Here is a 22,904-nt window from a genome sequence, read left to right as displayed (position 1 = left end):
GAGAAATCTCTGATTCAGAGCAAGCCCAGCAGCAAACTGAGCTGGCACTTGCTCACTTTGGATCTCACTGTAGGTATTGCACTGATGGAGGAAGTGCTGTGTGTTCACTTGTTTATTCACAAAAAAAAAAAGGTTTAAAAAAAAACTCTATTAAAATCCTGCACCTCTGGGACTGCCTTGGAAAGGCGTGTGATGTGACTCCAGCAGGGAAGTGATCAGCCTGCAATAATTTAGATGTTCCTGTTGCTATGGATACTTTCTTTAAGTGAAGCATACCATTATAATTTAAATTTCCAGTAACTAAAAAAAAAAAAAAAAAAAAAAAAAAAAAAAAAAAAAAAAAAAGGCAAAAAAAAGAGAAAAAAAGAGAAAAAAAGACAGCAGATTAAAAGTAATAAAAAAAATGCCAAGAACGCGAGTGTTTTATTCCTTGCTGTCAGTTTTACTGCGCTGTGACAGCAGCGGGGAGGTGATCAAATTGCCAGGTCAGAGCAGATTTGGGACTTTTACTCATTTTATTCCGTTAATTCCACCCGGGGCTCGTGGCTGTGCTCGAGGCAGTGGCTGGGATGTCACACTGGGACTGGATTGTCACACCGGGAGCAGGGATCTGCAGGGCCTCTGCTGCCTGCTCGGTGCTGAGCCAGCAGGTGAGAGAAGCGGGATTTAGACACCCAGGTGCTCCCCAAAGCCCTCGTGTGTCCCACATTTTGCCATCGCCGTTTCCCTTTCGGAGTCACCGGCGTCTCTGGGCGCACGGGGAGGTGCCCGGGGGATTTTCCTTCCTCTCCCTTTAACCAGACGCTGCAAACTCCACATCTCTCACTTTCTGCCTCCAAGGGGATTTTTTGTTTTCCCACCTTTCCAGCCCTCACCATCAGCAATTCCTTCCTCAGCAGACGCTGCAGCCTCCGCCCCAGGCTCCCTGCCAGCCGCAGGTTGTGTCTCAGCCGCTGCCAGCCCACGGACGCCGCCTCCGCTCCGGGCAGAGGTTTTTTTTGGGTTTTTTTGCCTTAAGGCCTGGCCGAGGACGCTCTGCTGTGTTCCATCGGCCCGCTGGATGCTGCTGGGACCAGCCAGCGCGGAGCTGTCCCGGCACAGCCCGGCGTCCCTCCGGCCAGCCGCGGCGTGGCTCCGGCTGTGTGACCGCAGCCAGGAGCGAGAAGGAACCAGAGGTGTCCCAGTGAGAGGCCGGGGGCAGTTAATTAACCAGCTCTCAGTCACTAATTACCTTCTACCTGCTCCTTCCCTGCGCCTCCACCCTTCTGCTCTCCCCGCAGCCGCTTTCCTGGCCCGGCTCTCTGGCCCCATTTCCTCTCCCATCTCGGAAGGATTCTCCTCTCCCCGCAGCTCTCAGTGATTTGACATCCCTCCTTTTTGTAAAGGCAGCCCGCGGCCAGCTGGAGACCGCTGCTTTTAGCAGGGAGGGAGAATGACGCGGAGCCCGGAGCGCTGCCCCTGCCCCGGGCAGCGGGAGAGGAAATGAAGGAACGCGATCCTGAACTCCCTCTGCCGTCCGCAGAATCCTCTCCCTGCTGATAGAGCGCTCCCAGGCAGAGCTGGGCGGCGGCTAAGAGGGCTCCAGGTTATTCCATCTGCCCCTGGAGCTGCTCCTGTGGGTCCCAGGGTCTCCTCCGTGCCGTGGAGGGGGAAAATCCCTGGATCCTGCCAAGGCCGCCTCGGCTCCAGCAGGGGCTGGGCATCAGCGACCCCGAGTCGGCACTGGCCGGCTGGATGGAGGTTTTCAGGGAATCACAGAACCGTGGAATAGCCTGAGCTGGGAGGAGCGCCGCAGGAGCATCCAGGCAGCCCCAGGATCCCGCCGCGCCCCTGAGCGCTTCCCGGAGCCTCGGGCCGGGACCGCTCCCGGCGAGAGCCATCGCAGGCGATCACCGCGACTTCCTCCGGAGGGAGAGAGAACCCAAACGCTTGGAGCAGGTTGGGGATGTTTGGCACCGAAGCTCTGTCAGGAGCTGTGCCAGCCCCTCCACAGCAGGGTGACAAGCAGGGTGACAGCCCAGAGAGTCCCGGCACAGCCCGCACCCACACTGCGCTGCCCCGGGGCAGGACGGGCTCCAAAGCCGCTCCACATTCCCCCTGGAGAAACGCGGGGCTGGGGCAGCAGAGGCAGCAGCCCCCAGCCCACCTCTCCTGGCACAGCCGCCTCCCAGCAGTGAATTCCTCCTCCCCGCCCTCGCAGGAGAAGGGGGATGGACGCTGCGGGTTCCTCGACAGGCAGCTACAAAAAGGTCACATCAGAACCGAGGGATCAATTTGTTCCCCAGCAGGGCCATCAGTCATGCATGAGGGCTCAGCACTCATCATCTGGGACAGCTCACGCTGGAGCAGGCAGTTTCCGCTGAAAAATGAACTTTGAGTAGATTTATTTGGGGCAGCAGCGCGGCGGGAGGGGCGGCGGCTCCGCAGCCCCCGGCCCGGCCCCGAGGGAAGGGGTGGCACGGGCGGGTTTCACCGGGGGATTTCTCCAGGTGCTGCCAGCCAAGGTGTGAGCACACAGGGCTGCGCTGGCCCCTCTTTACCTACACGGCACAAACTCAGCTGCCTCCAGAGGAAAGCACCCTGCGACTGCGCCAGCAGAGAGATTTGGGGCGTTGGTGCCACTGCTGATGTGCAGACGAGCCTGAAGCACGGAGCTCCCTCCTCTCCCTCTTCATCACAGCCTCAGCAGGGACAGGTCCTGCAGCCCTGAGCGCATCCCCCAGCCCCAGAGCAGCTCCCTGCAATCCCCTTCCCAGGACATTCCCGATCACCAGGGACGGGCAGAACGCAGAGACACAAAAGCTGCCCCGCATCAAAGGAACCACAGCGAACATAAAGTCACCCAGCTCAGAGGAGGCTCCAAAAAAACGGCAGTTTTTATTCCCCTCCGTACAGAATATTCTTTGCAGCATCAGGTTTTCTTAAAAAAAAAAAAAAAAAAAAAAAAAAAGGAGCCACTCTAGACACACAGAGATAGTGTTGTGAATTTCAGGAGTCTCTAGGAAAGGAGGGAGATGCTCGGGGAATTCCTCACTCCCCATCCCCGAGCTGGCTGGGGTCGGGGTGAGGGGCTGCCCACAAGCACTGCTGGCCCCGTGCCCTGTCCCCGTGCCCGAGCTCTGCTGATCCCTCCCACCCCACGGGGCTGGGGCTGCACCAAGGGAGTCCTGGGCACGGCCCTGCCAAGATGCCAAACTGCTCCCAGCTGGGCTCTGCGGAACCCACGGAGCACAGGTCGGATGAGTCAGCCCCACGAGTGCTCAACACCTTCTCACACTCACGCTTGGGGGGGAAAAAATATCTCAAATCTAAGTCAGAGTCACTCAGCTGCTTCCTAATGAATCCTCCCAGCTGACAGAGAGGGTTTCTTCCCTTCCTGCGAGCAGTTTGAAAGGACTTCTAAAGAGCTACCTGGGGAATGAATTAGTGCTTCCAACCCAAGTTACAAATCTATAAAACAGATTAGTACACTTCACGTAAGGCCACAAACACTGCGAGGTGTCAGTGCGACTATTTAGGATCATTAAACCTAATCTTTTCATTAGCGTAAGCTTTCTCCCTCCGTGGCCGATTTTGAGCTCCAGGGGTAGATGGAGCTTCCTGAGCCCCCTGGGAGCTGTGGCTGTCGGGGAGAAGGGCTGGGAGCACCTCAGGTGCCTGATCCAAATCCATCCCCTTTGAGGCAGGAGCGAGTCCTGGGCAGGCAAACGCGCCGGGAGCACGGATCTGTGGGGCTGCTGGTGCTCCCAGGCCGCCCTTCCCTGCAGAATTCAGCAAAACAAACCCTTCCTCCCCGGGTTTCGCTCCTAAAGCCAACGGAGCTTTGGGATCTGGGGGTCAGCTCGGAGCCAGGGCTGCAGCATTGCCAGGGTGGGTGGTTTTTGGGTAAATAGCTTCTGAGGAGGAGTTCCAGGCACTGCTTACCGTGACAACTCGGACCATTGCTTTCAGTTCAAGTTTTAAAGTGCAAAACTTCGTCGAGTCTTTGGGTTCGAAAGCGGCAATTCCCGGCGGGAGGGCAGGGCCGGGGCGAGCGACAGCTGTGACAGAGCCGCAGGCGCTCACACAAAGCACCAGCCCCGCTCCCTCTTTGATTTCACACCCTCGGCAGCTGCTGCAAACCCCCTCGCTGGCCAGGCAGGCGACGTGCTGCTCCGGAGGGGGATTAGGAACGCGGGCCCTTGGCTGGGGATGCTCCCCGGGGGTGCCCAGGCCCTGCTGCGGCTCCTCCGGCGGCGTGCAGCTGCTCTCCGCACCTCCCGTGTAAACTGTGAATAAATACGTCCAAGAGCGTCCCGTGGTTCAGATTAAAAAAGCCAGGTACAAAAATCGGCGTCAGGTTTGTGAAGCTTTGGTCGGAAGCGGGCTGTGACGTCCTGCGAGCCGCCGCAGGGCCCCGGAAGGTTCCTGGTTCCGGCGCCGGGACGATCGGGGCCGGGGGCTCGCGGGGGTTCTCCTCCCGGGCCGCCCGTGCCCTCAGAACAGGAACAGCTCGTCCTTCTCGGCCGCGCCGGCCTCCAGCTGGTTCCAGTCCACGGGGGACAGAGTCTCTGCGCTCTGGATGTCCTGAGCTGTCAGCCCCGTGTCCAGGACCTGCGGGTTTGTCCTGGACTGGGCCAGTCTGGGGGGGCACAGAAACACAGAGTGAAGCACCGCAAAACACAGAATAAAAACGCACCCAGAACGCCACAACGCTCACGCTTCGGGCACGGAACGGGGAACAGTGCTGCTGCTGCTGAAGTGTTAAAGCTTCTACTCGGGACACGAGGGCTTTGCTGGCAGGAACTGTAACAACTCTGCCTTCGTGAGGCCGATTTAGCCATGCAATAAAGGACTTTTAACTGGGGCTGATTTAGCCATGCAATAAAGGACTTTGCCTTTACAACCACCCATCGCTGCAGTCTGCAGTGAAGGCACCCCAAAAACCTGACCTATGGTGCCCACCGTGTGTGGCCAAAAGGCTTTTTGCCTCCAGAGAACTGAATTTGACTCCTGCTGCACCCCCAGCGCCGCAGCTCCGCGTTCCAACACCTTCCAGAGGGATGGAAACCCCCAGGAAGGGGGAAAAGGCACCAGGGGAGCCGGGACACAGCCCCCCCGAGCCTGCTGCGGCTTTGCTGCTGCCTGCTCCCGACATCAGGCATCCCGGGAATGTGCAGGCTGCACGTTCCAGCGGCCTGGCAGAGCAGCTCCCTGCCCAGAACCATCCCTGGGAGCTGCTCCAGCCCCGAGCCCTGACTCAGCTCTGCCCTGGAGCAGCTTCTCCCCCCCTCCCAGATGTTTCACAAAAGCCAGGCAGCCCCGGCTCAGCTCCTTGTTGTGCGATTTCAACACCCCCGTGACAGCGCCGGGGCTGGAGGTCAGCTCAGACATTTGGGGTTTCACCCAGGGCAGGCACAACGTCCCCAACACCCCGAGGCCGAGCCCGGGTTTTGGGTAGAGAAGAGAAGCGTGCAGCGGCGCTGACGTGGCAGGAACGGAGTCACACACAGGACAGAGCCCCCGAGCAGCCACATCTGCCAGGGCAGGGCCAGGGGAGCACAGGGCACGGCGCCCATCGGCCCCTCGGCAGCGCCAGGCTGCCGGGCAAGGGGAAGCTGTAAATCATCCCCCAGAGCCGAGCAGGAGCCCAAGGGCTGAGCAGGAACCGCTGCAAACCCTTCTCCTGCCTCCCCCAGCACCCCCCGGCCCCAGCGGGAGGAAGAGGAGGAGGAAGGGGAGGATGGGACCCACGTGAACCCCGCCAGGACAGGCAGGAAAAGGCAGCCGAAGGGAAACGGGCTCGTTTGGCTGAGCTGGATCGCTGGGCAGGCACGGAAGGCTTTGATTTGGAGCGGGAAGAGGAATAAACGCCACGAACCGATGGCCACACACCCCGGATTCGCGGGCTGAGGGAGAGCAAAGCCCCCGGTGCCAGAGGCTGGGAGCAGCAGCCTGAAAAAGCCTCGGGGAGCCGGAGCAGACACAGCAACTGCCGGGGGAATTCAGTTCTCCAGCCTTAAAAGGTTGTCAAAATATTTGGCTTATCAGGCAGCCTCCGAGCCTGTCTTTCAATTACCAGTGACGGGGCAGCTGCCGGGCCAGATCGCAGCCCCGATGAGAGGAAGGAGAATTATTAAAAACCCGTCAGCAGCCCAGCCCCTGGGGCTGCCCCCTCCTGAAGGGAGTCACGAGAATTACCTTGAGAACGCCTCGTCGAGACCATCATCCATTTCCTTTGTCAAGAGATAAAAGAGAGAGAAGTAGTTGCTAAGAGAACCGCACAAATGTATTTAGAGAACCCGGGAAAAAAAAAAAAAAAACAAAATACCCGTGTCTGTTGGTTTTGTGAGCGCCTCAATCACCTCCCGTGCAATCTGCCTCCTGTCCCGGGGGGAAGGTGAACCGCGGGCAGCGCCGGGCTGGGCCCCTGCCCCATGGCCAGCAGGATGATCCTGCCCCGGGGCCACGGCAGGAGCGCAGCTCAGGGACGGACCATCCCTGATCCCTGGGGTGATTCCATCCCTGATCCCTGGGGTGATTCCATCCCTGATCCCTGGGGCCATTCCATCCCTGATCCCTGGGGCCATTCCATCCCTGATCCCTGGGGTGATTCCACCCCTGATCCCTGGGGCGATTCCATCCCTGATCCCTGGGGCCATTCCATCCCTGATCCCTGGGGCCATTCCATCCCTGATCCCTGGGGTGATTCCATCCCTGATCCCTGGGGTGATTCCATCCCTGATCCCTGGGGTGATTCCATCCCTGATCCCTGGGGCCATTCCATCCCTGATCCCTCATCTGTCACCCCCAGGGCCGAGCCCAGGCACTCTCCCACCCCTCGTCTCCCACCCCTCGTCTCCCACCCCTCGTCTCCCACCCCTCGTCTCCCACCCCTCTGTCCTGCACAGAGCTCCAGGAGCCCCCAGGGACTTTCCTGGACCAGGATCACGAGGGCAGCCCTGCGCTGGCACAGTGGGATGCCCAAAGCAGCTCTGGGAGCCCTCACCTCTGCCCTGCTGCCAGCCTTTCCCAGGAAAGCCCTGGAGCTGCTGGGGAGGAAGGATTCCCCTGCTCTGTGGGGCTGGGCTGCTCCCAAAATCCTGTGATGCTCTTCCAGACTTAATGCAATTAATGAGTGAAGTATGAAAACTCGGAGCGGGGAGGGACTGGAGATTGCTGATAAGCCTCCAGGATTTGATTCAGCCCCAGAGCTGAGCTTCAGGTTTAACCTGGAGAGCCTCGGGCTCCAGACAAAGGGATTTATCCTGCAATTCCCCAGAATCCAGCAGGCAGGGGGGCTCCAGGGAGGGGAGTGAGGCCCCGGGGCTTCCAGGCTCAGCCCCAGCCCGGCCGGTGGCCACGGAACCTTGCAATGGTTTGGGTGGGAAGGGACCCGAAATCCCCCCAGCTCCCACCCCAGAGCTCCAGCCCGGCCTCGGGCACTGCCAGGGATCCAGGGGCAGCCACAGCTGCTCTCACCCCGTGCCAGGGCCTGCCCAGGGAGGAATTCCTCCCCAAAACCCCAGCTAACCCCACCCTTCTCCAGCCTGGAGGGGATGGTGGAGCCCCGGGGCGTGGGTGGGCTCCCTGATGGACCCCAGCCCGGGCTGCAGCAGCACTCTCCTGTCACAGACCCATGAAACCATCGAGCCAGAGGGCTGAGGATGTTCCCAGCACCCACCCAAGCTCCCCCAGACACCAACAGGAGGAAATAAAACAACGACCATAAACACAACCTGGCTTTGGTGAGCAGTAAACAAAAGCCACGGAGGTAATTAATGATTGCTGCCCCACCAGAGCAGTCGGGTGCCTCTCAGTTAAGTGACAAACCCCTGAGGAATGCTGCTCCAGAAGGAGGAACCTTCGTTTTCCACAGGGCTTTGCCACCCTGCTGATTCACCCCAGGGAGGGCACAGGCACTGATTCCCCCATCCCACCCCTGGAGCCCCCCCGGAGCTCGCAGCCCCCAGCTCTGGGGCTCTGGGAGCTGGAGCTGCTCCTTACCCACAGCACGTTGTTGTTGTCCGAGGGGCTGGGCCCGAAGCTGCTCCTGTGCAGCTCCGGGGACTCGCTGCTGCTGCCCAGGGGCGATCTGGCAGGGTCCTCCAAGTCCAGCAGGTTCCCCAGGGCTGCTGCTGTGGGCAGAGCAGAGGCACTGAGGGCAGGGCAGAGGCAGAGCCGGAGCTCTCTGCAGGAATCCCTTCCCCGCGGGGGCGAGCGCCGAGGAGCTGGGCTGGATCCAGCAGCTCCAGCCAGGCGCCCGAGGCTGTCCCAGCGCCTCCCGCAGCCTCTGGGTGCCCACTGGGGCGCAGGGGGAGCCCCAGGGCAGGGCAGCGCCCTCAGCTCAGCCCATGGCACAAAGCCGCACCGGTATTTTATAATATTTATAATCTTTATAACAGAGTACTTTAAATCCTGCCCCGGGGTGGCTGCAGGAGCATCCCAGCTCTGGAGCATCCCCCAGGGAGACGCCGGAGCTCCCTCCACCACCCCTGGCAGCCCCAGGCTGGCTCTATCCCGCTGTGCCACCCCTTGGGAGAGGCTCCTCCAGCCCTGAGCCCGCCCAGGGAGGAGCAGGAGGTGCAGCCCGGTTTAAAGCTGCCCAATCCTCTCATCCCCGGGGCCAGCACGGAGCAGGGATCAGCCTTTTGTCCCACTCGTCCCCGTCCTGCACCTCCGAGGCAGCGCAGCACCCAGGGCCTGAGACCTGAGGGCATTTCTGATTTAACTGCTCCATTTCCCACTCCTCCCCTGCCCTGGGGCGCCGGCACAGCCCCGAGCCCAGCGCGGGGTGCGCAGCTCCAGGCTCAGCCCAGCACACCGCGGCCAGGGCCAGCAGTGAACAGAGCTGGGGGCAGCAGGGGGGCAGCCAAGGACCCTGAGGCGCTGCAGAACCCTGCCAGGAGCTGGTGCTGCCGCGGGAAATCCCTCCAGGGACAGTCCCACACCCCTCAGGGACACTCCAGGGACAGTCCCACACCCCTCAGGGACAGTCCCACACCCCTCAGGGACAGTCCCACACCCCTCCAGGGACACTCCAGGGACAGTCCCACACCCCTCAGGGACAATCCCACATCCCTCAGGGACAGTCCCACACACCTCAAGGGACAATCCAGGGACAATCCATCCATCAGGCTGTCCCCCTGCCCTCTCCAGGGACACTCCGTCCCCTGCCCAGGGACACTCCGTCCCCTGCCCAGGGACACTCCGTCCCCTCTCCAGGGACACTCCGTCCCCTCTCCAGGGACACTCCGTCCCCTCTCCAGGGACACTCCACCCCTGCCCAGGGACACTCCCACACCCCCAGGCTGTCCCCATGCCCGGGGCACAGCTCTGCCCTGCTGCCTCACCTGTGACAGGACGCGCAGGAGTTTCTGAGCTCGTCCCCTCTGTTTCCAGGACAGACCTTTCCCTCTTCTCCTTCTCTGCAAAGGAGGAAATCCCGTCAGTGCCCGAAGGGAGGAGGGCTGGGCACCCCTGGGCACCCCCGGGCACCCCCGGGCACCCCTGGGCACCCCCGGGCGCTTCCACCACTCAAAGATCCCAACGGGAGCCTCCAGCAGGGAGGGAGCAGAGCCAAAGCCAGGCTGGGGGAAGCAGGCTGCCGGAAGATCCCTGGAAATTCGGGATGCAGGGGGAGAGGGCTCCGAGGGCTGGGAGAACACCCAAGGCAGCCCTGAGCTCCCAGGGGGAGAGAAGCTCACCTTCCCTCGCTGCCTGCCAGAACTCGAAGGCGATTTTGAAGGCCTGAGCCACGGTGAGGGTGACAGCCTGAGCCTGCAGGGGGAGAGAGGCAGGGCGTGAGCGGGGCTGAAATGGCTGAAAAATCACTGAAAAATCACTGAAATCATCGCTGAAATCATGGAAATCATCACTGAAATCATGGAAATCATCACTGAAAAATCACTTAAATCACTGAAATCATCACTGAAATCACTGAAATCATCACTGAAATCACTGACAAATCACTGAAATCATTGTGGAAATAACTGAAATTGCTGAAATCATCACATAAATCATGGAAATTGCTGAAATCATCACAGAAATCATCACTGGAATCTCTGAAATCAGTCATTGAAATCCTCACTGGAATCAATCACTGGAATCTCTGAAATCACCACTGGAATCTCTGAAATCATCACTGGAATCTCTGCTTGGCAGAGCAGTGTTAACCCGGAGCTGAGCACCAAACCCTGACGGAGCCGAGGGTGGCTCGGTGTGGGACACAGCTGGAGCAGACACGTCCCCAGGAGGGGACAGCGCTGGCACAGCCTGCCCCAGGCTGGCACAGACTGGCACAGACTGGCACAGGGCGGGCACAAATTGTCACAGGGCTGTCACAGACTCTCCCAGGGCTGGCACAGGGCTGGCACAAACTCTCCCAGACTGTCACAAACTCTCCCAGGGCTGTCACAGGGCTGGCACAGACTCTCCCAGGACTGTCACGGACTCTCCCAGGGCTGGCACAGCCATGGAGCTGACGGTGGGGTCGGAGCAGCTGCTCCTGGCTGAGCTCCCCCTGCTCCCACAGCTCAGCTCTGGGTTTTTGGTGCCCCAGCCCCTTCCCTGCAGCTCCCCAAGAGAGGCTCCAGCAGCCCCGACACCCCGCAGGGACGGGCCCCGGGGCAGGCAGAGCTCGGCAGGGACACCCCGGCACGCCCCGAGGGTGGGGGTGTCTGTGCCAGCCCGGCCCTGGCAGCGGCGGGGACACCCTCCTGCAGCCCTGCAGCACCCCTGCAGCACCTCTGCAGCACCCCTGCAGCCCTGCAGCACCCCTGCAGCCCCATTGCAGCACCCCTGCAGCCCCACCGCAGCCCCACCGCAGCCCCATTGCAGCACCACTGCAGCCCTGCAGCACCACTGCAGCCCCACTGCAGCACCCCTGCAGCCCCATTGCAGCACCCCTGCAGCCCCATTGCAGCGCCCCTGCAGCCCCATTGCAGCGCCCCTGCAGCCCCACTTCAGCGCCACTGCAGCCCCATTGCAGCCCCTGCAGCCCCACTGTGGCCCCATTGCAGCACCCCTGCAGCCCCACCGCAGCACCCCTGCAGCCCCACTGCAGCCCCACTGCAGCCCCACTGCACCCCTATTGCAGCCCCACTGCAGCCCCACTGCACCACCACTGCAGCACTGCAGCCCCACTGCAGCCCCACTGCAGCCCCCCTGCAGCCCCACTGCGGCACCACTGCGGCACCACTGCGGCCCCATTGCAGCACCCCTGCAGCCCCATTGCGGCACTGCTGCAGTCCCATTGCAGCCCCCCTGCAGCCCCACTGCAGCCTCATTGCAGTGCCCCACTGCAGCCCCACTGCAGCCCCATTGCGGCACCGCTGCAGCCCCATTGCAGCCCCCCTGCAGCCCCACCGCGGCCCCGGCAGTGACCAAACGCCGCTCCCAGAGCTCGGGAGCGGCTCCAGCAGCAGCAGGGCACGGGAACGCTCCCGAGAGCCGGGCTGAGGACAGAACACAGCCGGGGCTGGGAGCTGCGGCTCCCGGGGGTGAGGGGGACACGGGCGGGGCACAGCTCCCTCGAGCCGGCCACGGGAGCCCAGAGCCAGCAGGGCCAACCGGGGCTGGCAGAGCAGAGCTCCTTCGGATGCGGGAGCCATTTACATCCCTGATGGAAGCGCAAACGCTTCATGGGGGAAAAAACCCCAACTGAAATACAGTAATTAAGTATGAAACTCCTCACAGCTGTTTACAATTTAAGCTGTCACATCTGAATCAAGTTTAATAGACCCAGCTACTGTTGAGAATTACCCAGGAACTAAAATTATGGACTAATTACATGGCTGTGACGGGGAGCTGTGGTGCACCCAGGGCCCCTGCCCTGGGTTGGGCTGCGATCACTCTGATTCCTGCACCTTACAGAACAGGAAAAAGGAAATCAAAGGAAATCATTCCCAGTTTCTTTTGCCACAAAAGGCTTTGGAGAACTGTATTTGGAGGGGGAGGCACTGAGCTGATGCAGCACTGAGATAATTCCTTTAGAATTCCTTTAGAATTCCTTCAGCACCGGGAAGATTTAAATTTGAATTTGCAGAGCGAGGCTTATCTTGGCCGCGAAAGGACGGGAGCACCCACCAGGAGAGGAGAGGAGACACAACTTGGAGCTCCCATTATTCTCTCCAAAGGGAAAAAAAACCGATCTGGGAGAGGCAGAGAACACCAAGAGAGCCGTGGTGGGTCAGTCCAGGCTCGGGGGTGCTCCTGAGGACCACGCTCAGGGGGGATTTGGGATGCCAGAGGCACCAGGGGAGGATCTCTGGGGGCACGGGGAGGGGGCTCAGCCCCACCAGGGCTCTCTCCTCTCACAGGCCCCTTCCCACCCTGGAGCACTGAACCAGCAGGGAAAGGTCCCAGGAGGGCTCCGAGCAGCAGCCAGACCCCCCCTGTGCTTCCTCCTCCTCCTCCTCCTGCAGCCCCTGTGCCTCCTCCTCCTCCTCCTCCTCCTCGTCCTGCACTGACCATTTTCCTCTTGGTGCACAGGAAGGCGTGGCACTCCAGGTTCTCATTCAGCTGGTTCTGGGCGATGTAGGCGAACACTTTGTCGTGGCTCTTGTCTGCCGTGCAGTAGGAAATCCTGAAAGGCACAAAGGCACAGCCGGGCTCCAAACCCTCCTGGGGGGCACAGGGGTGGGCACAGCTCCCTCCCAGGGATGCCTGAAGTTTTAATTCCGTTTGTTTCGGGTTCTGCGCTGCCCAGGCGCAGCTCTGAGCTCACACTCAGGGTCACTCAGCTCTCTGCACACAGCAGGGACACAAAACAAATCCTGCTCCTGCTGCACACCGAGGACAGCTTCCAGCCCCAAAGCACAAACAAGGGTGGATTAAAGAGAGAAAACAAGGATGGGACCTCACAGCCTGGAGCTGGAATTGGACAACTAAACCCCAAAGTGCAAACGGACCAGAACTGATCCAAGTGTGAGAGCTCGTGAGCCCTGAGGGCTCAGCCCCCTTGGGGATCCCTCAGCATCACCCCGGCACAGGGGAGCAGCCAGAACCCACCTGTAAATGGAGATGTTCTCGATCAGCTCGTTGGTCCTGCTGTCCCTCAGCACAATCCCCCGTGGGGACACTTTCAGGGTCACCTTCTGCAGCTTCTTCCCGCTGGCTTTCGCCTTTAGAGGGAAACAGGGACGGGGCGGCGTGGGGATGCGCAGCACGGGCTGCTGCTGCTGCCGGGTGGGACCGAGCCCGGCTCAGCCCGCCCCTTCCCTGCAGCAGGGGTCTGTGCTGGCATTCACCGGGCACGGAGCCGGGCACGGGCACTGCCAGCCCAGCACCTCCACAGGGACGTCCCCAGGGCCACCAGCACGGCCTGGAGGCTGCTCTGGGGACACCAGGGTCACCAGCACAGGCTGGAGGCTGCTCTGGGGACACCAGGGCCACCAGCATGGCCTGGAGGCTGCTCTGGTGTCACCAGGGTCACCAGCACAGCCTGGAGGCTGCTCTGGTGTCACCAGGGCCACCAGCACAGGCTGGAGGCTGCTCTGGTGTCACCAGGGTCACCAGCACAGCCTGGAGGCTGCTCTGGGGACACCAGGGCCACCAGCACAGGCTGGAGGCTGCTCTGGGGACACCAGGGCCACCAGCACAGGCTGGAGGCTGCTATGGTGTCACCAGGGTCACCAGCACAGGCTGGAGGCTGCTCTGGTGTCACCAGGGCCACCAGCACAGGCTGGAGGCTGCTCTGGTGTCACCAGGACCATCAGCACGGCCACAGGAGCTGTGCTTGGAGCAGGGTGGGCTCCCAAACCCCCCTCCAGCGCCAAAGCCCCTCCGGGACAGCTCTGATCCAGACTTTTAGGAGCCACTTTCTCCTCTTTAGTGGCCCGGTGCTGTCAGCCCGCAGCTCACATCCCGCTCGCCGCCCCAGAAGAAACAACGCAGCCCCAGAGAGCTCCAGGCTGGAATCCTCAGCCCCACGCCCTGGGCACCCAAAGCCGTGCCCAGAGCAGGCAGCCCTGCCCCAGCCCCGGGGTTTTACTGACGGATTCAATTCCCCTGGCTCGGAGCAGATGTGGGGAGCTCTGCCCGCAGCTCCCGGCCCCTGGAGCAATCCCCTCCTGCTCTGCCAGGAGAGGATCCAGCACTGCCCAGCCCACCGAGCCTCGCTGCACTATACCGGGAATTAAAGAGCGTTAATTTCACTCAGGAGGAGGGCCGAGAGTCAGGGGATGGATGGATGGATGGATGGATGGATGGATGGATGGATGGATGGATGGATGGATGGAAATGTGCAGGAGGAGGGCCGGCAGTCAGGGGATGGATGGATGGATGGATGGATGGATGGATGGATGGATGGATGGATGGATGGATGGATGGATGGATGGATGGAAATGTGCAGGAGGAGGGCCGGCAGTCAGGGGATGGATGGATGGATGGATGGATGGATGGATGGAAATGTGCAGGAGGAGGGCCGGCAGCCAGGGGATGGTCAGCACTCCATCCCGAGGGGACAGTGGGTCAGGGGCTGCCTGGGCCGGGACTGCCGCAAGCCTTCCCCTCTCCGCCCTCCAAATCCTGGGCAGGAGAGCCCAGAGCGGAGCTGGCCACGCTCCAGGCGCCGTCCCTGCGCTGAGGAGAGCACCCAGCCCCGGGGCAGGCTGAGCTCAGCGGGTCAGAGCCTCCCGACACCCCGGGCTTATCACCGGGAGCCAGAGCTCGGGCACACACAGCTCTGCCCAGCGAGCCCATCCCACAGCCGGGGCTGATCCCAGCGCCTGGAACCGCCTGAGCTCCACCCACAGCCCTGGAGCGGCTGGGGCTGCGATCCCAAACTCCTGGAGCGGCTGGGGCTGCGATCCCAAACTCCTGGAGCGGCTGGGGCTGCGATCCCGAACTCCTGGAGGGGCTGGGGCTGCGATCCCGAACTCCTGGAGGGGCTGGGGCTGCGATCCCAAACTCCTGGAGGGGTTGGGGCTGCGATCCCGAGCTCCTGGAGGGGCTGGGGCTGCGATCCCGAGCTCCTGGAGGGGCTGGGGCTGCGATCCCGAGCTCCTGGAGGGGCTGGGGCTGCGATCCCGAGCTCCTGGAGGGGCTGGGGCTGCGATCCCGAGCTCCTGGAGGGGCTGGGGCTGCGATCCCGAGCTCCTGGAGGGGCTGGGGCTGCGATCCCGAGCTCCTGGAGGGGCTGGGGCTGCGATCCCGAGCTCCTGGAGGGGCTGGGGCTGCGATCCCGAGCTCCTGGAGGGGCTGGGGCTGCGATCCCGAGCTCCTGGAGGGGCTGGGGCTGCGATCCCGAGCTCCTGGAGGGGCTGGGGCTGCGATCCCGAGCTCCTGGAGGGGCTGGGGCTGCGATCCCGAGCTCCTGGAGGGGCTGGGGCTGCGATCCCGAGCTCCTGGAGGGGCTGGGGCTGCGATCCCGAGCTCCTGGAGGGGCTGGGGCTGCAATCCCGAACTTCTGGAGGGGCTGGGGCTGCGATCCCGAAGTGGAGCTGCAAATCCTGAACCCCCTGGAGCTGCAAATCCCAAACTCCCGGGGCTGCAAATCCCAGCTGTCCCCAGCTGCAGCTCTGAAACTCTCCTCAGTGAGACTGCCCCGAGGAGCAGGGCCAGCGGGGGACACTCGGGGACACTCACGGTGGCCACGATCCTCTTGACAGCGGCTGCAGAGAGCTCCTCTCCCTTGGGCTGCTCCACCAGGGTCATGCCCAGGTACTTGAGGCTGAAGAGCATTCCCTCCAGCAGCGTCTCCCGCGTGTCCGTCCAGTTCTCGGGCAGCTCTGGGGACACAGGAGAGCTCCTGGAGTCACACACACACAGAGCAGCACCTCGGCCCCGAGGGGTCCCCTGGGAGCCTCCCCCTAAACCGGGACCTCAGCAATCCCAGCACGGGGCAAAGGCAAGAACAGCCCAGAGGGAGAAAAGATTTAACTGGAATATTGGGAACAGTTTTAAAGCTGAGTTTTAAACGGAATCGGTTCAGAAATGCGAATGAACCAGCTAGCCGCAGCAGCAAGTGATCTGACACAACTGAAACAGCCCCACAGCCGTCCTTGGCAGCATTAGGAACCAGCCAAAACGACCCAACAGAACCAGAACAGCCCCACAGCCGTCCTTGGCGGCATTAGGAACCAGCCAAAACGACCCAACAGAACCAGAACAGCCCCACAGCCACCCTCAGTGGCATTAGGAACCAGCCAAAATGACCCAACAGAACCAGAACAGCCCCACAGCCGTCCTTGGCAGCATTAGGAACCAGCCAAAACGACCCAACAGAACCAGAACAGCCCCACAGCCACCCTCAGTGGCATTAGGAACCAGCCAAAACGACCCAACAGAACCAGAACAGCCGCACATCCTTACTGGCACCAGGAACCACGGATGGCGGGTTCCAAAAGCGTTGCCAAACGGAGCAACCAAGACCACAGGTTAATAACAACGCACCTGAGAGCGCCTCTCCGACGCAGCAAAAACAAACCCCAGAACGTTTCCCAGGGCCACAGCAGCACCCCTGAGGAGCCCCAGGGCCGGGCTCGGCGCCTCCTGACCCCGCCAAGCAGCCCCTGCGCCGGGAGGATCACACGGGATTTGCTGCTAAGCCCGGGCAGCTGCGGGACCCAGGTGAGGTCACTGAGACACCTGGAGCCCCGCAGGAGGGGAGATCTCTGCTCTCCCCTTGGAAACGCCGCCAGCGCCCCGGGCACGGGCTGCGAGGGGTCCCCGGGGCGGGCAGGAGGGCGGGGGTCGCACCCGGAGAGGGGCAGGACGCAGCCGGGACAGGGGGATGCTGCGCTGAGCCGCTCCCAGGTGAAAAGGGAGGATTGCATCCCTCCTGCCCCACCGCCGGGATCGCCGCCGGCCGGGCCCTGCGCCAAGGACGGGCACCGACCCCAGAGCCCCGAGCGCGGGACCCCCCGGTGCCACCCGCAGCGACCCCGAGCTCGCGGCACGGAAATGAAGCGCTCGGATCGCAGGAACCGAGGGGCTCCGGGAGGGACCCGGGGACAGCGACACCGCCCCGCAGCCCCGGGCTCACCCGGCTCATCCCTGCCGGCCCGGCCCCGGAGCTGTCCCCAAGCCAGCCCCGAGCTGTCCCCAGGCCCCCCCGAGCTGTCCCCAGCCCCCCCCGAGCTGTCCCCAAGCCAGCCCCGCCGGTGTCGCGCTCATCCCTAATCCCAGGTGTCACACGCCGGCTCAGCCCCAGCGGATCAGCGACAGACACGAGCTCGATGTCGCCTCGGGGGGTGCGCGGTGCCCCCGGCCCCGGGAGGCGCCTGGCAGGGCCCCGGGTGGCCGCTGGCCACGGGGACATCGATCGTGGGACAAAGGCGGCAGCGGGTCACGGAGCGCCCGCGGGGCTGGGGGACAGGGACACGGGGACAGGGGGACACGGGGACAGGGGGGGACACAGGGCACGGGGATAGGGGGACAGGGGGACACGGGGATAGGGGGACACGGGGACAGGGGGACACGGGGGACAGAGGGACAGGGGGGACACAGGACAGGGGGGACACAGGGACACGGGACGGGGGGACATGAGGGGACACAGGACAGAGGGATACGGGACAGGGAAATAGGGGGACAAGACATGGGACACGGGACACAGGGACACGGGGACCCCCAACCCAGCCAGCCCCGCTGCTGCCCGGGGGAAGGGGCGCGCAACGGGGCGGAGCAAAGCGTGCGGCAAAAAGTGGGGCTAAAAAAAAAAAAAAAAGTGAAAGAAGAGCCGCGAGAGCGAGCCAGAGTAAAGCGAAAAGAGAGCGCGGGGCGCCGGGAGGAAGCGCAGAGAGCGGACGGGGGAAAGCGGAGAGGAGAGAAGGGGCAGAGAGGGGAAAAGTGAGCGCGGGGTGGGAGCGGGACGGGCAGGGGAAGGGGCTCGGCTCTCACTCTTGTGCCGCCCGCCGGCCCAGGACGGTTTGTGGACGCTGGGGCTCCTGAGCAGGGCCCGACCCGCGGAGCGCAGCGCGTCCATCCCGGCCCGGCCCGGCCCGGCCCCGCCGCAAACTTTCCTGCGGCGCCAGCGCTGACCGCGTCCGGGGGCGGGGCATGCAAATGAGCCGTGACGTCATCGGGACACGCCCTGGGACACGCCCTGGGACACGCCCTGTGCCCCGCCCGCCCGGGGGCCCCGGAGCGCCGCGGGGACCCAAAAACTGTGCGGGGACCCTAAAATTGGGCAGGGTCCCCAAAAGCTCCACAGAGTCCCTAAAGCTGGGCAGGGTCCCAAAAACCGTGCGGGGACCCTAAAGCTGTGCGGCGTCCCCAGAACTCCCCCAGACCTCCTTGGAGGTCCCCAAAGCTCCCCGGGGTCCCCAAAGCTCCTCAGGGACCCTAAAGCTGTGCAGGGTCCCCAAAGCTCCTCGGGGTTCCCCAGGTCCCACAGCACCGCGGGGACACCGTGACCCGGCCACACCCCGGGGCTCTGGGTGCCCCCCAAAATCGGGGGTTGCTTCTCCCCACGGATCTTCCCCCCAGATCCCTCCTCTGACACCTGTGGGGCGCAGCTCCACAGGGATCCCCCCTTTCCCCGCTCGGATTCAGGGTGAGGAACCCCCTCCGCCCTCTGCACGCTCAGGTGACCCCAAAAAAGCCGGGGTGCCCCCGGCCCGGGGTGGGATATCCCAATATCCCGGGACATCTCGGGAGTTCATCCCCAGCACACGTCACCAACTGCTCTGGAGGGAGTGGAACGGAAGATTAAGGCTTTCCGAAATTAAAGGGATAATAATGAGGAGGTTAAACCCCATGTTTGGGATTTGGAGACTAATGCCTCCCAAAGCCTATTATTCACAGAAACATTTGTGTAATTGCAAAATCCCGGTTTTAGCTCGGTTTTCACGTTTCCCTCTCGGGTCTGTAGCTGGGAGCTGAGGCCGGGCGCTGACACCGAGTTCCTGCCCCCGGGACGCGAGAGAGCGAATCCCAAACTCCCAGCCCGGACTGGGACGGAGCCACTGCTCTGTCCCCGCTCAGCGCCTGCTCTGACCCTGGGCGTGTGAGGCTGAGCTGGGGGCGGCGACCGACACTTGGAAGGAGAAAATTCCCGGAGCACCAAAAATCCCCCAAAATCGCCGTGCTAGGAAGAAATCAAAGCGCTCCCACAGCCCCTGCCCCGCGCAAAACCCCCGGGAGCGTCTCTGCTCCCACTCAGAGCTGGCAGCTGCAGGGGTTTAAGCCAAGCTCAACAGTCCCTGTAACCCGCGCTGGGCTCAGCTCTGCGCTGGGAGAGGCCTGGGCTGTCCTTTATCGCCAGAGGCTCCTGCAGCTCCGCCCGGGGCTGGGATTTCCCCTCCTGGCTCTGCCTTCGGCATCAGCGCGGGAGAAATCCCGGCCTGCTCCTGCTCCTGCTCCTGCTCCTTCCCACGGCAATCCCACGGGGCCCGGAGGGGACGGATCCCCCCGCCGCCCCCAGCCCGTCCCTGCCGCTCCTTTCGGCCCCTCGGGGCTGTTATTGCCCCATCCAGAGGAGTTTTCCCACCGAATCCATCCCGGGGCTCAGACGTGGCTCCCTGGGTGTCACCACTGCAGCTGAAAATCTTCTTGTTTTGGGAAAACAAATTAAGGGAAAAAAAAAAAAATCGGAAGGCAGCTCAAAAGTGCTGCTCCACACCCATTTCCCTGGGTGGGCGTTGTTTTTTATTTGGGTGTTTTTTATTTGGGTGTTGTATTTGTATTCCAGGCTTTCCTCCCGAGGAGAAACCCCGGGACTGGCAGGTCCTGAGGGGAGGGACGGCCAAAGCTTTATTTACTTTTGTTTCTCGGAGTCCTGAGCCTGCAGAGCAGCGATTTTGGGGGAAATCTCCTCTGTCCCCCTCCTGCCCCAGGATCCCCAGGATCCCCAAATCCCCTCATTGTGTCCCTGTCCCCAGGATCCCAAAATCCCTGCTGTGTCCCTGTCCCCAGGATCCCAAATCCTCCTGCTGTGTCCCTGTCCCCAGGATCCCAAAATCCCTGCTGTGTCCCTGTCCCCAGGATCCCAAAATCCCCCCGGTTCCTCCTGCAGGGTCCCAGGAGGGGCTGAGCTGCCCCCAGCTCGGGAATCACCTCAGCTCACCCCACCAGGCCCGAGTGAACCCAAAATCTAATTTATAGGCGTGCTTAGGACTCCAATTACCGCAGTCATTAACAGTTTGTTAATGAGTCAATTAACATGCTTCGGGATCAATTTTCCCCTTCAGAAACCCCTCGGGGTTCCCTTTGCCCGCAGCAGCGCTGCTCTGCCCTCTCCCCTGCCGTCCCCCCGCATTCCCGGTGTGATTTCTGTCCCTCCGAGCCGATTTTCCGCGCCCTGTTCCCGGCCCCGCATCCCCGCGGGCGCTTTTCGCCGTCCCCGGTGTCGCTTCTCCCCCGGAGCTCGGGCAGAGGGAAAGCGGCGGGGCGGCCGTGAGAGGAGAGGAGAGCAGGGCAGAGCCCGCGCTGTGCCAGGGCAGATTCCGGAGCTAATAATAACGGTGAGCATCTCCGCGGCCGTGTTTGACCCCGATAATCTCCTCAGCCCGGGTTTTCTGCGTGCGCTGGAACACCCCCGTGAGCAGCCCCGCGTGGGGATTCCAGCCGGGATTTCTGCGCCTGGACGCTCTTCCCGTGGAGCAGGGCTGCGGGGAGAGCTGGAAATAGGAAATACACGTTCGGTGCCGAGCCCGGGCACGCAGAGGTCTCGTCTGAGCCCCGGCTGCGCTTTCAGCTCCGGCAGGAGCCTGTTCTCACAAGCCCCGCAGTTTCACTCGGCCCCCGGGTGATGCTATCGGGTTACAAGGCTCCCTCTCCGTTAAAACACGCGCTTTCGGGATTCTTGTGGTTGGAAATATGAAGAACACGAGTTCAAAAATCCACAAATCCACACAGCGAGCAGAGAAATATGACCTTTTTTATTTTTTAAAAGATCTCCGGATCCGGGGGAGGAGCTGACTCCGGGGTTTGCAGCTTTTAATAGAAAACCTGGAACCGCGGCTGCAGAGCTGGGCCCTGCCCGTGCAGGCACTGACCGCTCCAGAAAGTCACCACACCCTCTTCTGCAGCTCCTGGTCATCGCTGGCTTCTTTTTTCTTCTTTTCTTTCTCTTTTCTTTTCTCTTTTCTCCTGGCAGAGGTGCACAGATGTTCATCTCCTCCCGGCAGAGGTGCACAGATGTTCAGCACGGTCCTGGCAGAGGTGCACAGATGTTCATCTCCTCCCAGCAGAGGTGCACAGATGTTCATCTCCCCCTGGCAGAGGTGCACAGATGTTCATCTCCCCCTGGCAGAGGTGTACAGATGTTCATCTCCCCCTGGCAGAGGTGCACAGATGTTCATCTCCTCCCAGCAGAGGTGCACAGATGTTCATCTCCCCCTGGCAGAGGTGCACAGATGTTCATCTCCCCCTGGCAGAGGTGCACAGATGTTGAGCTCCTCCCGGCAGGGCTGGAAGCAGCAGCAGGACGCGCAGGACAGGGCCGGGACGGGGAGCAGCTCCCCGGGGAGGCACCAGCAGGGAGCTGGAGCTGCCTCGGGCCCTTTTGAGCTTCCAGGCGCTGCCCGGCCCCGCAGAGCCGCGGTTCGAGCAGCTGGCGGCTGCACCCGGCCCTGCGCAGCTGCTGCTGCTGCAAACGCCCCCGGGAGCTTTGGAGCTCTGGGACAGCTCGGAGCAGAGAGAGGCTGCAGCGCTGGGGCAGGGCAGGCGCCGGGGGCTCACCAGGATGAAGAGGTGAGAAGGTCACCGTCTGCCTGGCACGGAGGAGCGCCAGGGGCAGCGAGAGCTCAGCTCCCAGGCGTTCATTACAGGAATTCTTCGCTGCTCTCCAATAATTTGAATTTTTGCATTCATTAAAGCGGCATTACCAATCCTCAGCGCTCCTGCTCTCCCGTTCCCTCTCCCGGGCAGGGTCTCGATTTATTCCAGACAAATCCTCTGAGGCAGCTGCTGAGCCCCTGTTTGATGTTTGACCCTGCTGCTGTTTGACCCGTGGGCACCCCCAGCCCTGGACGGGGCAGGAACGTTCCTGTTCCCAAACCAGTCACGGAGCTCCCCCTGCCCTCTCCCCTTCGGGCACAAAGTCGGAACCAGGGGACACCGAGTTCGTCCTGGCCCAGGCCCCACCTCCCCTCCCCTGGGATGTTTTCCCATTGTCTGTTTCCAAAAAGAACGGGAATTGTTGTTGGGAACATGAAAGCATCTCAGAACCGAGGTGACATTGGCGCTGCTGGCGCTGCCATGGCAACCTGCGTTTGTTTCTCGGAGCAGTTCCAGAATAATTAATAAAAACCTCCCCTGCACGTGGGCCCTGCTCCGAGCGCTGGCACTGCTTCCCCGGGTCACGTGGAAAACCCAAAGAACCGGGGGAAAAAATGAACTTTTCTGGCCTTTTCTGGGCTGTTCCGGTCACTCCCATTTCCCAAAGGAGGCAGGGACCAGGCAGCGGCTGCTGGAATCCTCTCTGGAGCCCAAAGCCCAGCAGCCACGGGCAAGGCTCGGCCCTAAAGGGTTTTGTTTTCATCCTTGGGGTCAAACATCCGCTGCTCTAACAACACCGGGCTCGGCCAGCCAGGGACAACGCCCTTCTTCTCCCAGGGTTGTTCTTATCATCCTCGTTCTGAGCAGGAAGAAAAGCCAGCTTCAGAGCACAGCCGGGTTAAAGGCCCTGCCTGCAACGGGGAGAGCTCGGGGCTCGGCCGCAGCGGGATCACGGCCAGAATCCTGCTGCCACTCCCGACCCTTCCAGCGGCTCCAGCACGGAGAGAGGCCGGGGCTCAGCGTGACCCTGAGGGGCTGGGAAAGAGGGGCAGGAGGGGACAGAGAAATCCTGCAGGGATGGGGAGAGAAGGGAAAGAAATCCTGCTGGGATGGGGAGAGAAATCCTGCAGGGATGGGGAGAGAAGGGAGAGAGAGAAATCCTGCAGGGGTGGGGAGAGAAGGGAAAGAAATCCTGCTGGGATGGGGAGAGAAATCCTGCTGGGATGGGGAGAGAAGGGAAAGAAATCCTGCTGGGATGGGGA

General features: G+C 62.0%; 1 protein-coding gene across 2 annotated transcripts; it reads right to left on the bottom strand.

Annotated features, from left to right (window-relative positions):
- Positions 1 to 2,921: 2,921 nt before the first annotated feature.
- On the bottom strand, positions 2,922 to 17,933 carry LDLRAP1 (low density lipoprotein receptor adaptor protein 1). 2 transcript variants are annotated; one of them, XM_040086429.2, is made up of 9 exons: positions 17,821 to 17,933; positions 15,568 to 15,710; positions 12,991 to 13,103; positions 12,451 to 12,565; positions 9,687 to 9,759; positions 9,333 to 9,407; positions 7,987 to 8,117; positions 6,181 to 6,215; positions 2,922 to 4,621 (listed from the first exon to the last, which is right to left on the bottom strand). In XM_040086429.2, exons 1-9 carry the CDS (start codon positions 17,903 to 17,905, stop codon positions 4,477 to 4,479), a joined length of 915 nt encoding a protein of 304 aa, XP_039942363.1. In that variant the 5' UTR covers positions 17,906 to 17,933; the 3' UTR covers positions 2,922 to 4,476. The 2 variants fall into 2 exon arrangements, with proteins under 2 accessions (XP_039942363.1, XP_039942364.1); XM_040086430.2 differs by having other exon boundaries at positions 7,987 to 8,114.
- Positions 17,934 to 22,904: the final 4,971 nt, after the last annotated feature.

The sequence above is a fragment of the Hirundo rustica genome, chromosome 25 (assembly GCF_015227805.2).
Source record: "Hirundo rustica isolate bHirRus1 chromosome 25, bHirRus1.pri.v3, whole genome shotgun sequence".
In the NCBI taxonomy this organism is placed as follows: domain Eukaryota; kingdom Metazoa; phylum Chordata; class Aves; order Passeriformes; family Hirundinidae; genus Hirundo; species Hirundo rustica.
The sequence above is the reverse complement of the archived record's forward strand: the minus strand, read 5'-3'. Positions and strand labels throughout refer to the sequence as shown.

Bases quoted from the DNA above. Each gene is read 5' to 3' on its own strand.
- LDLRAP1 (XM_040086429.2), bottom strand. From the start codon at position 17,905: ATGGACGCGCTGCGCTCCGCGGGTCGGGCCCTGCTCAGGAGCCCCAGC. The intron at 13,104-15,567 runs GTGAGTGTCCCC...TTCCCTCTAAAG, and splicing joins TCAAGAGGATCGTGGCCACC to GCGAAAGCCAGCGGGAAGAA. The intron at 12,566-12,990 runs GTGGGTTCTGGC...TGTGCCTTTCAG, and splicing joins GAGAACATCTCCATTTACAG to GATTTCCTACTGCACGGCAG.